The sequence below is a fragment of the Diadema setosum genome, chromosome 5 (genome assembly GCF_964275005.1).
Source record: "Diadema setosum chromosome 5, eeDiaSeto1, whole genome shotgun sequence".
In the NCBI taxonomy this organism is placed as follows: domain Eukaryota; kingdom Metazoa; phylum Echinodermata; class Echinoidea; order Diadematoida; family Diadematidae; genus Diadema; species Diadema setosum.
In genome coordinates, this window is record NC_092689.1 from 5,382,129 (window position 1) to 5,395,255 (window position 13,127).

A 13,127-nucleotide genomic window follows, 5' to 3' on the forward strand; every position below is an offset into this window, starting at 1 on the left:
TGTGGAGGTTTACCTGTTCTATACATGTAGATTTGATACACATTGTGCACCTATTCCTGTATGCAATGATTTCAATTCTTTTACTTCAGGTTATCCAGGACCACCACCCACTTAACAAACATCCTAGACTCTACAGCACATTGTCTTTCCCAAGCAAACATTTTACCTGATGGTTCATTCTCAAGTACAGAAAAGCTGTAAGGGTCTTGAATGAAGGCCGGGTTTTGGTCGTTGGCATCTCCAACAGGGATAACAACATAGGTTGTTGAAGTCTGCCCTCCGTTGTCCGTCACCACAACAGTCAGATTATAGACAGTGATAGTCTCGTAGTCCAGGGGTTTGGTTGGAATGATGTCTCCAGAGGATGCTGCAATAGAGTGGGTGCAATGAGAATCCAGAGTAATTAGTGGTGGATTCTTACACTTTCTCTTGGGATAACGTCAAACCTTTGAAGGGCATCCTACACATGACACCTAAATATCTTTCCCGCTGTATAAACTACTTTGATATATATGTCCATGCATCAGTAAACCAACAAAAAGTCACACCCCTTGATTTTACATCAGGACTCAAAAAAGGTGAAACAGGTCGACCAAGTCAATATTGAGTTTTCCACTTTTTCTGAAAGAGCTATTCTTCTACCTTATGCTTAAGTTTGGGATCATAAAATGAATTGGAAAGTGGGTTTTCAGCAGTTTTTCTACAACCCCTATTTTGGTGGAGTAGTGTGATCAAGTATGTCTTAGAGGCCCCTTTTTATTTCTTGAAAAATCCTTTGCACACTCTCCACTTTCAACTCTGATAACTTTTGAAAGCACAATCCTACTGCTTTGAAAGTTGGCATCAATCATGGACAGAATGTGTTAATAGAGCATGCTCAATTTCAGCTTAATCTGATAATCCCTTCATTGTTGTTGCCATGGTGGTTTACATCCTGTTTTCTGTCCCATTCATGGCACAGGTAGCAATGCTTACTAAAGATTAAGCGCTTGAATAGACCCTGTTCTCCAGAGTCTCTTTTCTGGGTTCACACTTTTCCAGAGTGTGTGCTTTCTTTCCAATGTTTAGGTAGGTTAGGAGAGTCCATTTGAATTGAGTTATACATAATTTTAAAGCTTAGAGTCTGCTCTTTTAGAATCTGACCTTAACTAAAAATCCACATCTGGTTACTTTTTTTTGGTTTTGTGATGCAGGGTCATATATGCTTAGATGGGAATTTACCAGAGTTCAATCATGAAGTCTTATCATATGGGAGGGAGAGTGTACTTCCTATTCTCAATCTGCCACCACTTTGTTCTGAAGATGGTGATATCACAATTATCATTAACGAGCCATCCCATATGATAAGACACAGCCACGATACTTGGATGCAGCTACTTGCCTTCTACTTCTATGTTTGCAAAAATGTTGCTAAAGATAGCATACGTCAAGTCGTAATGTCAACAGCCAGCTGTCACGTATACAAGATACATGTACATACAGCTTTATTACATCAATGAAGTTTACAGGTGACAGGGGCATAAGTCTGAGCAGAAAAAAAAAAGAAACTGAATGAGTGAGGAAACTAACGATCGATGATGAAGGTGCTGTTCTGGTTGCCGCCGGTGATGGAGTATGTCAGATCGCTGTCTCCATCTGGATCGTTGGCGACCACGGTGACGATGACCTCCCCCGGAGGGTGGGTCTCCGGAACGGGGGCAGTGTAGACTGGTCGCGTGAACACCGGATCGTTATCGTTGATGTCTTCAATGTTGATAACGGCCGTGACTGGAGTGCTGAGGTCCGGACTGCCTCCATCATACACCTGTAATGGATTTTACAGCATTGACTTTAAAAATACATTCAAGGACTCTCCTCAACTGCACAAACATTTCTTTAATCCAAAATCAACGAGCTCTCAATTTGACATCATGAAAACATGAGAACTGCAGGTATTTAGGTAAACCTTGATGCATAAATTTAAGCCACAAATAATCTAATATATGAAAGAAACAATGATGAACATTTAACCGCAAGGCAGAGGGCATAACAAAAGGGTAGTACACACAAATCTGTAAAGTAGCATATGACCAATTTTTTTTTTTTTTTTTTTTTTGGGGGGGGGGTGGGGGCTGGAAGGAAGTCAAATGAAACAAGGAAAAGTAGAAATTACGCGGTGCGTAATATATGTCCCCGCCGGAAGTAGCATTTTGTAACAAAATGTGCAATATAGGTAAAAAATCAAGGTCAAAGGTCAAAGAAGTCAAAGGTCAAAATTCTGTGTAGAAGTTTTGAAGCCCTCACCTAGTGCCATCACATAAAGCAAATGGAATCGAAATTGGGTTAGAAATGGCGAAGGAGTAGCATTTTGTAGCCAATGTACAATATAGGTCAAAAATCAAGGTCAAAGGTCAAAGAAGACAAAGGTCAAAATTCTGTGTAGAAGCTTTGAAGCTCTCACCTAGTGCTATCACATAAAGCAAACGGAATCGAAATCGGGTTAGAAATGGCGAAGGAGTAGCATTTTGTAGCAAAATGCACAATATAGGTCAAAAATTAAGATCAAAGGTCAAAGAAGACAAAGGTCAAAATTCTGTGTAGAAGTTTTGAATCCCTCAACTAGTGCCATCACATAAAGCAAACGGAATCGAAATCGGGTTAGAAATGGCGAAGGAGTAGCATTTTGTAGCAAAATGTACAATATAGGTCAAAAATCAAGGTCAAAGGTCAAAGAAGTCAAAGGTCAAAATTCTGTGTAGAAGTTTTGAAGCCCTCACCTAGTGCCATTACATAAAGCAAACGGAATGGAAATCGGGTTAGAAATGGCGAAGGAGTAGCATTTTGTAGCAAAATGTACAATATAGGTCAAAGGTCAAAGGTCAAAGGTCACAACTGAAATTCTGTGTAGAAGTTTCAAAGCTCCCATGTAGTGCTATCATATAAAGCAAACAGAATCAAAATTGGCTCATAAATGACAGAGAAGTAGCAAATTGAACATTTTGATCACACACGGACGGACGCATGGACACACACACGTACGGAGCCCGTTTCATAGTCCCCTGCTCGAACTCGTTCGGCGGGGACAATAATGAGTAACTGTATGGGGTCAATGGAGTGCTGGCACACAGAAAAAGAAAAGTGACATTCAAATATATGTGTGCATTCTCTTAGAAGGAAAACTAAACTCTGCTCTAGTGCTATTAAGAGCTAATCAATACACCATCACTCTTATGTGAAACATATTTCGGCTTCAATTCATTTCCATCTTGTCAGTGAGAAAAACCGAGACTGTCATACAAGTGGGGCGGGTGGGGGGGGGGGGAATGGCAGCAAACTCTTTGCTCAAACACTAACACTGGAGTCATTTCTCTTTCGAAGTTGATATGATAACCTATACAATCAAAAGTATCTGTAACTTTTTTTATTTTTACAACTCACCAAGATGTCCAGATAGATGACCGCAGGGTGGGTTCCATTGTCCCTGTCCAGTGGACCAGTGGTCGTCACCTCGCCCGTCATGTTGTTGATGACAAACAATGTGGTACCAACTGCATGAGGTGCAAAGTTGGGAATTTGAAATGATGTTGATGGATTGTACATGTATTACATCAAATGATTGTTTTCACGAAAAGCTACCCATCAGATTGTTATTACTGTTATTCAATTCTTTAAAGGTCCAGTTTACTTTTGGGAGCAGTGATTTCAAAAATGTTCAAGATATCACATTTGATGCATATGTGTAGGTCTGTTGTATCACAAAACATCCTGCCATATAAAATTTTTGCAATAAAGCCTAAAATATGAGGAGATATCAGCATTTTTCTCAATAAACCGTAACTGTATACGGTTTAGTCTGAAAGCATTCTTATTATAACTATTGTTCACATTTTGTGTATTTAACAATACTTAACATCGATTATACGGATTCAGATTTTTACAGTGGTTGTTTCTATCCCTAACTCACATTTTAGAACTATTTTAAAGCACTAATGTTGGGTTTTTGTTTCATCTGCAAATGGTAAATTATGCCTTTAATTATCAATTTCTCATCTTTGCCAGTCAATTTCCTCTGCCTCTGGTAGTTCCCCATTGGTAATTGTTTCATTGTGGTACAAGGCTTCGTAAGCAAAGTTGTACATGTATCTGTATATGCCATGCATTTTGTGAATCTACACATGTACAACAATTTCATGAGTGTGTTGAATGTGACCAATAACCTCAGTGACAGAATAAGAAAATAGATATTACTCTTTTTGTGGAGAAGATATAGCAGATACCCAATTGGAAAGAGTATTTAAAATGCATTTCTGCTATAGAGGCAATATTTTGACAAACTGCTGATTGTCACATGTCTGTCAATTCCTGCAATTCACAGAAATGCATGTAGATACACTTGCAAAAATTATGGCACATACAGTACCCTGGTATATTCAAAGTTTGCATAAACATGTAAAATCTCTGACCGCTTCCCAATTTGTAGTCACTAACATTCATTACGACAGCAATTTTGCTGTATATTTATACAGTAATGTTCATGAGTATATCTCTCAATTAATTGATTGATGGCATCCCCCTTTTCATTTGCATTTCACAGTCATCCTGGCTCGATAGTCACTCTAAATAATGACATCAGTACCATCACTGGCATTCAGCAAGAGCCAACAGTAAGTCATGGCTCCATGAAATCAAGATACACACCTGCTGGTTGTGAGCCTACAATGACATAATAAATCATCTGGTCAGGGTTGTCTGGATCGTCGGGGTCGGTGGCGTCGATGACGCCCACGACCTCCCCAGCAGGACGGCCCTCCTGGACGTTGAAGACAGGCGGAGTGACCACGGGAGGATATTCATTGGCATCCAGGACCACCACCGTCACCTGCAAAGTGTCCAGTCAGCAACAAAGGTGAGAAGTGAATGGTTCAGTGAAATTTGGGAGATAAGGTATAAATGACACATGCGATCTTGGAAATTGCCTTTGTTTCAAATTACGTTCTCATCAGACTGACACTGCATCATGGAATAAGTAAGGAATGAACCAAAGGTATTGCAGCAGTAGACGTAACGAGCTTGATTGTTTTTTTGTCAGCATACGATGCTATAGTATCTCAGCCATGTATCATTAGCAGTCTACCATACTGAACATTTTTGCTTGTAACGTGATTGGTCAACTACTCTTTAGATACTACACTCATAAACTCTTTTTTTTTTGTCATCGTAGGATTTCCAGCAATGGTTGATCAAAACAAAAAATTGGACAAAGTATAGGGAGGGATTACAGTTATTGTTATTTCTTTTTTGATACGTTCACATCTGCATAAGATAGTTCTTCTCAATGCAATATTGGTGTATGTGGGAATTGTGGAGCTGCAAGGGTAATTACAGTCATGGTGTTATCCTTGCATGAGAATGAGAACTGGTGGATTAACAAGGTGATTGTGGCAGGTTTTTTATTGTGCTGGGCTTAAACAGGCATGCTTATAATCATCTTGCATAAGGTTGTATGGGATAAGATGCTATGCTGTGGGTCAAAAGTCAAGCGAGGTCATTTTGGGGGAGCTGCGACTCACCGTGGTTGACCCCTGCCTGCTGTCCTCAGAGTCCCCTGGGTTGTCCCTGGCGAAGACAGTCAGAACATGTTGGGACTGCGTCTCCTTGTCCAGCTGCTCCAGCAGTGTTATCACCCCCTGTAGACACAAACATACGGACAGACAGGTATGACCAGACAGAAATATACAACGTGCTCCATCCTTGTATGTCTTGCTAGATTCTTTTCATGGCTGTGCTAGCTAAGAGTCAAAAGCATGTGCCAATGCACATGAATATGTGTGTTGACAAAAGTTTGTATGATTTTGAATGACATGAGAAATTATCATTCATTTCTCCAAATGACTACACAGCATTAGCATAACACTTCATGGCATGGATGACAAATACAAATCATGTCAACTCACAGTGTCAGGGTCAATCGTGAATTTTCCATCACCGCCAACGAGACTGTATGTTACGCGTCCATTTCCAGCCGCATCGTTGTCGATGGCGCTGACGGCAATCACGAACGTACCAGCCATGGCACTCTCATTCACAGAGGTGGTGTACGTGGGGAACTCAAAGACGGGGTTGTTGTCATTGTTGTCGATGATCTCGATGTAGACGGGGATGCTGGAGTTGAGGGACGGGTTTCCCTTGTCGACGGCCAGGATGGTCAGGTTAACCCAAGTCTGGACCTCCCTGTCGATGGCCCGAATCAGGATCAGCTGACCTGTAGTTCAATCGGATTGAACAGGATTCAATATCTCAAGTGCTCCTAATTATGGTCATGTGGTTAAGTGTTTGGCCTGTAAGGGTAAGGTCATGGGTTCAAACTCCAGCTGACACGGTGCTTAACCCGTTGAGGACGAGTCCCGAGTATACTCAGGCAGGTGTCTATGGGAAATGCGTGTTGTAGCAAAATCAGTCCTTCCTCAACGGTACAGCGGTAAGTCTGTACAGCATTGAAATAGATCCATACATAATCCTTTTCCCCCATTTACCCAAACGTGTAAAACTGGAGCAAACTGTATAAATATCACGTTTGCAAGAGTTGCAGTGAAGTCGTCCCTTGTTAGGGAGATGGCACAAAAACAATATTTGGACTTGTCATAGAGTTAAGAGTTTCCAAAAAAATGACTTAAAGCAAAGAAATGAATTATAAGAGAAGTGCAACTGATTGTGAATTGACATCAAAGACAAACTCAAAGGTAAACTACACGTTGAACAAACTTTTGCTCAACTGTACCTTTACTAAAGGAATGGTTCCATAAACTCTGCTGAAATTTCACAGGTAAACTGCATTCCACGTTGTGTATGGGTGTTAACTACACTGCAGATGTAGCATTCTGGATTAATCACATTCCATAAATTGAAAGATTGCAACTGAGAGAAATTTAAATATTTTTAATAAAATTAATAAAAAGAAATTTGAAGGGTAAAGTACAATCAGCTGCAGTCATCCTATTGGTTGCATAAATTTCTGTGACCTACATGTTACAAATGAGACATGCTGAGACTGTATACTGCGCCAGCTTTAGTTAAGTGATATGATGTTTTTAACTCTTTATTTGCCATGGTGGAAACCCCCCGTGTGCCACGTTATTCTGAGACACGAAAATAGTCATGCTTTGAAAAAGAATTCCGTTTTCCCAATCTATATAACTTCTACAAATTTCTGTTAAGCTGGACATAATAGTGAGCAAAGTTGAAGAGGAATGCCAAGCTTTGCTCTGATATAAATTGTATGACAAATCTATTTATATTTTTTCTAATGACCAGTTGCTACATTACTGTAAAGGCATGACTTTTGCACATGAAACCGTGAGAGAAATTTAGAATTTACATGCAAATTTAGTTGGGAACACCGCTTGATAGTCAATCACCACATAGAATGCAAGCTGTATGTAAAAGGAACAAAAGTGTGAGAAAAGCTTTCATTGTACCGCGGGATTAGGCGATTTATCGATCGGTTTAAGCGGATTAGAGGGTTTGAGCGGAATATGCGAAGTTGGCACGCCGTCGACTGAGTGGGACGTGCGAACATGGCACATAAAGAGTTAAACGGGAGGATCGCTAAAAGCATTGGAGGACAACTAACCTGTTACAGGATTGATGGAGACAGGCAAGCCCGTGGTGTTGCGAGCTATGACGTACTCCACCTCTCCGTTCAGACCCTGATCGGGATCCAGGGCGATGATGGTGCCCGGGACGCTGTTGCCACCCCCAACGGATTCAGACAGCTGGAGGTCAATGACGTCGGAGCCGGGCGGCTGGAATTCGGGGACGTTGTCATTGATGTCCGTGATGACGATGGTAATTTGTGCTGGTGAGATTAATGCAGAGTGGCATAAAATGCGTTGACTGGTCTTACTTCTGCCTTTCCTGGGATACAACACTGAACATAAGTTGTCATAGTTATACATGTAGTCTAAGCTGTTTTTCTTTTCTTCTCTCTCTCTTTCTCTAACAAACCTGGGACATCAACCTAAGATTTGTTAGTTCTTTCATTTTAAACAATTTTCACCTAATATCTCCAACAATATAGCATTCTCTGGCTAAAATTTGAAACCAGAGGCAGGAGCATCTTGACAAAATCAAGCATGCTCTTGCAGTTGTACAACTGAATGCTTTTGATAGTAAGAAGATTTCATTTTTAAAAAAAATCTGTTTAAGAAAATGGAGGATACAAACAGACATACCATTGTCTGGACTTCGGGCAGAGGCCGAGTTCTCTGCATTTAGATCCACAGCTGAAACGGTAAATACGAATCTTTCCGTCGTCTCCCGATCCACTGGAGAAATGAGTGTCAAGTTCCCTGTGACAGGATTGAGGCTGAACACAGTCGTGTAGTCAAATACGGACGAGATGTCACTGTCATCCTCGTCATAAACAACGACTGAGACCACCTCGTAGTTGATGTTGGGGTTCGTGTCGTCGTCGACCGCCGAGATTGTTGTGACGAGGCTGTTGGCCGGCGTGTCTTCGGGGATGGAGATCGTCTGGTCCAGGAGGGATGAGTCGAATGTGGGCGGGCTGTCGTTGATGTCCGACAGATTGACGTAGACAGTCGCGGTGCCGCTGAGTGGGGGACTGCGTAGGTCGGACACGGTAACGGTCAGGGTGTACACTGCCTTCTGCTCACGGTCGAGCTCTGCACCTGGTGCAACCTGTTATGGGATATTTGTGAGTGAAACGACACTATTACAATATGATTTGGCATTCTTAAAATGAAACAAAGATTCTTATGATAGTGTATATGACCATGTAAATCTTGGAGACTCATATTAGGGTGATAAGTGACACAGAAATTAAGGAATAAAAGGATGCAGTATGTAGCTCTAATCTTGATTAATGCAGCTCTGATCTTGATTGATGCATTTAATACTGTACACCTGTGCTAATATAATTTTTGCTTGGAGAGGTATCAAACACAATGTCTTTAACTCTTGGCAGAACGTAATAATCATTTACACACAATTGCATTAATACCAACCACACACACAAACACACACATACAAACCCACATGCACATTTAAACTCACATACACTGTTATAAAAACCATGACAGGCTTATAAATGGGAAATGAGCTGAATACAATTTTCAATAGTTATTGTGCTCCATGCTTGTTAGCAAAGACCCGTTACAGTGAGCTGAATGGAGGCAGCTGACACAAATGATGACATAAAAACTCACTGTGATCACACCCGTGGTGGAGTCTATCTCAAACTTGTCTTCACTTCCCCGCTGAATAAAAAAGTTCACCTCGTCGCCGTCCAGGTCGAAGGCGTTAACCGCGCCAACAAAGAAGCCTGTAATGAAAGCAGTGACAAAAATCCCGTGTCTCATACTTGTTTTTTCCACTAGATATGCCGAACTTTTTGGCCTTTTGTACCAAACAACCTCGGTCTATTAATACTTGCAACTGAGGCATTAAGGAAGTACACATGTGGTTTTACTTACTAATGATAGGATAAAAAATGCAATCTTTTTCAGAAAATATCAGAAAAGTTCTCTCCTGCTTGCATAGATACAAGGACAATGAACTGTAGTTTATGCTGTTTCTAAGACTAGTGTATTGACATAATTTCTGAAATTTTCTGGCTAACTTTGTTCCAAACCTTCATGAAAATTGCATACGGAACAATGGATGAAGATGAAACTTATTGCTGTCATTACATCAAATCAATAATATTATCTGCCTTCATCATAATATACAGATTGCTAATGCGTTTGTGCTGAATCCTACATTTGGCTACATATTAAAAAAGATAGCATACATATATAAAACACACATTAAAAAGGATTACTTGACATGGAGTATGGAAAATTCATGTTTCTTATCAAGTGTCAAGAAGAAGCAAACTATCGTCATTTTAAATACCTGAAGGTGAATTCTCTGGGATGGTGAAATTGTATGTCGATTCGTTGAAGGTCGGCGGGAAGTCATTGTAGTCCAGCACATTGATGATGACCGTTCCCTGTGCGGTCAAGCCCATGGAGTCAGTGGCAATGACAGTGAAGTCATACCGGTCCTTGGTCTCCCTGTCCAGCTGGGCAGTGTTGACTTGGATTATGGCTGCATGTGTGATAAAGGTCACTAATATTAGATACTTCAAGGTCTCATACTGACATAGGGAAAATAAAAAAAATACTTACTTCAGTGTATGCATCATGGTATCTGAGTGATAATCTTTCTGAACACAAACCATTTCATGGAGGAAAAAGGATTTTGATGTACATAGAATGTTTATAGACCAATGGATAAGGAGATATCTGTACTTATTTACTCTGCACTCTATTCAATTCCCTTTGAGATCATTCATCAAGATACCTTGAATATCAAGCGCCAAGAGGAATACCTCAACAATAAATGAATGAATATGCAACTTAACACTGAAGTGTCAGATATAAATGTCTTATATCTGATGACATGTGTGACATTTGACAAGTATATGATACACAATGCATACATAAGAATCACATGCATATTGCATTTGCGTTTGATGGATTTGTAATTAACAAAAATCCCCCTCCCCATATGAATACATTGTACATAGCAGGGATAAGCTCAAAAAACACTAATTACAATAGTGAAAGGACCAATCAAAATCAAAAAGATCAAAATTGGTCATTGTTATTCAAGCCTAGGTATTATTTCACAGTGGGCTGGTAACCCTTGGCAACCCCTCTTACCCATGATGGGATCGATATAGAACGACGAAGACTCTGTGCCTGTGATGGTGTATATGAGCTGGCCAGTGGCATCGCTGTCAACTGCCCGAATGGTGGGAATCTGAGATGAGAGAAGAAATCAACTGATATCAACACTGTGTTGGACATTTGATTATGCAAACTTCTAGGGCTATAAAAGCATGTTTAACAGGTACTAATCTACAGTTGTATACCTGAAAATTTGGAAAATTACTGTGGATCTTCATAAGATGTGAACATAGTACAAAGTTAAGAAAGATAAACCATTCTTCCTCCAAATGATGACATTTAAGTACATCATACCACCGTGTATATTTGGTCAATAAATATCCTCATGTATAACAGAAAGATAACAAATTCCATTGGCGATTTACATGTACAATGTAGCTATATATTCTGAAGTTGTTCTTTATAATTTCCGTCTTTTGTTTGTGGAATAATCCAGGCACAATCAGTAGTTACCATAGGAACAAGGTCGCCCAACATTGCATTCTCAAACACGTTTCCGATGAAAATGCCGTCTCCAGGGAAGGAGGGGGCTAGATCACCAATGTCTGTCACAAGGATGGTCAAAGTTGTCGTTTGCTGATGAATAAACAAAGTAGACAAACAAAGAAAAATAAGGTTAGCAACAACAACTGAAAGAATTCTACAAGTTACATGTAACTTTCTTTAGGATTAACACAACAATCTCAAGGTATATTGCACTGTGGCAAAGATTCAATGATAGCTAGCTTTTTTTTTTCCACAAATGAAAGTGCAACTGGGCAAATACTTGGACAAGTAAGAGATCAAAAGATGCAAAATGTAGTGACAATCATACATTAAGAGTTAGATTGACGAGTAGGAAACTGTATATTCTCTTTCTTGAAGACTTGAATCACGCGACATCAATCTGCTACAGTGTACATTGAAGAATAGTTTGGATTCATGGGCTGAAACTTCTGATGGAAAGAACTTGAGTTACTAAATAAGATGCGCGGGTTTATAGAATGATGCGCATGTAGTGTGTCACGATTTTGGATTGAAGTTATTACCGATCTTGAGTTAGGGATATCACCGGGCGTGTCTCTCGCTTCGATGACCAGACGATAGGTCCCTGTCTCTAACTGACCATCCAAAAAGATCTCTCCAGTCTGTGATTGATAAACAAACAAACAAACAAACAAAGAAATAATAGATAGCCAAACAAATACATGAATAAATAGATAGATAGATAAACAAACAAACAAACAAAATAATATTGCAGGTGAAGGATGATGCTGAAAATGCCTATGGGAAAATGAAAAATATCATTTAGAAAAAAAGACGAGTGTATTTCACTGTAATGAATATACAGTTGACACCAGCATGTATAAAGATAAAAAAGCAGCTGGTTTTTTTCTGTAACTTTGTGAAATCAATATCTATCAGAGGCAGTGAAGCAAATTGAAATGCATGTCTATTACTCTTGCTAAGTTTTAAAATGTACTTGTCTTAATCAAATGCAAAGTAACCATCCATGTAAACAAAAATGCTGACGGCAAGTGCTCTTTACCCCTTGAGGACCAGTCTCGAGTATACTCCGGCAAGCGTCTATGGGAAATGCGTGTCGTAGCAAAATCAAACCGTCCTCAACAGGTTAATTAGTGCTGCAAACACAAAAACATTATCAATACCAATCTCCACCCCCAGTGTAATAATGATATACCATAATCTGAATAAGTTCAGATTTAAATGGCCATTTTGATACACCCAGACCTACCACATTGTTGATCCTGAATATATTGTTCAGATCTCCCTCGGTGATGTAGTATCCGACCACACCGTAGATACCGGCATCGTTGTCGGTCGCCAGGACGCTGTAGACGAACTGGCCGACGGAGGCGTTCTTGGAGATGGTGATGGTGTAGGGAGTTCCCACAAAGACTGGAGTGTGATCGTTGATGTTGATGACATTGATTCCAACGGTGGTCTGCATATGAGACAATAATAGTTTCCTTCAATTGTTTTTTGTTTGATGGCAATGTCTGGTGAAAGAAAGCTTTCATGAAATTCCCCCCACTTACTAGACACTGTTGGAAAGTGTGGCAGCTCACTTTAAAACAGTGCTGAACTTTGTTGATTGAGCTGTATTAAGAGGTCCAAATTCATGAAAAAAAAAATCACTTTCCAGACATCTATATACTAAATCAGGAAGCTTAACCATTTAACCAAACAATATGTGACCCGCTACAACAAAAGGATCCTAAAGTCGCTGACGGGCGAGCCAAGCATGGCCCAGAAAAATGCTATTTTCAGGCCTTTCCTTTGATCATTTACAAGTACTTCGAAATTTCGGCAGATGATAGAAGACACATTAGACTACAAAATTGTGAAAAACAGAAATCCGAACGTTTTGACAGATTTTGGTAATCTGACTTC

General features: G+C 40.0%; 1 protein-coding gene across 1 annotated transcript in view; it reads right to left on the reverse strand.

Moving 5' to 3' along the window:
• LOC140228447 (cadherin-23-like) overlaps positions 1–13,127 on the reverse strand; it is a 145,759-nt gene that overhangs the window by 30,232 nt on the left and 102,400 nt on the right. Inside the window, exons 66-79 of the mRNA XM_072308662.1 lie at positions 12,452–12,678; positions 11,762–11,870; positions 11,187–11,309; positions 10,707–10,806; positions 9,895–10,089; positions 9,207–9,322; positions 8,211–8,679; positions 7,610–7,834; positions 5,934–6,241; positions 5,550–5,666; positions 4,678–4,858; positions 3,418–3,527; positions 1,570–1,804; positions 167–367 (exon numbers count right to left, since the gene is read on the reverse strand). Of these exons, the coding sequence (XP_072164763.1) occupies positions 167–367; positions 1,570–1,804; positions 3,418–3,527; positions 4,678–4,858; positions 5,550–5,666; positions 5,934–6,241; positions 7,610–7,834; positions 8,211–8,679; positions 9,207–9,322; positions 9,895–10,089; positions 10,707–10,806; positions 11,187–11,309; positions 11,762–11,870; positions 12,452–12,678 (2,716 nt within the window). The remainder of the gene's footprint in view (positions 1–166; positions 368–1,569; positions 1,805–3,417; positions 3,528–4,677; positions 4,859–5,549; positions 5,667–5,933; positions 6,242–7,609; positions 7,835–8,210; positions 8,680–9,206; positions 9,323–9,894; positions 10,090–10,706; positions 10,807–11,186; positions 11,310–11,761; positions 11,871–12,451; positions 12,679–13,127) is intronic.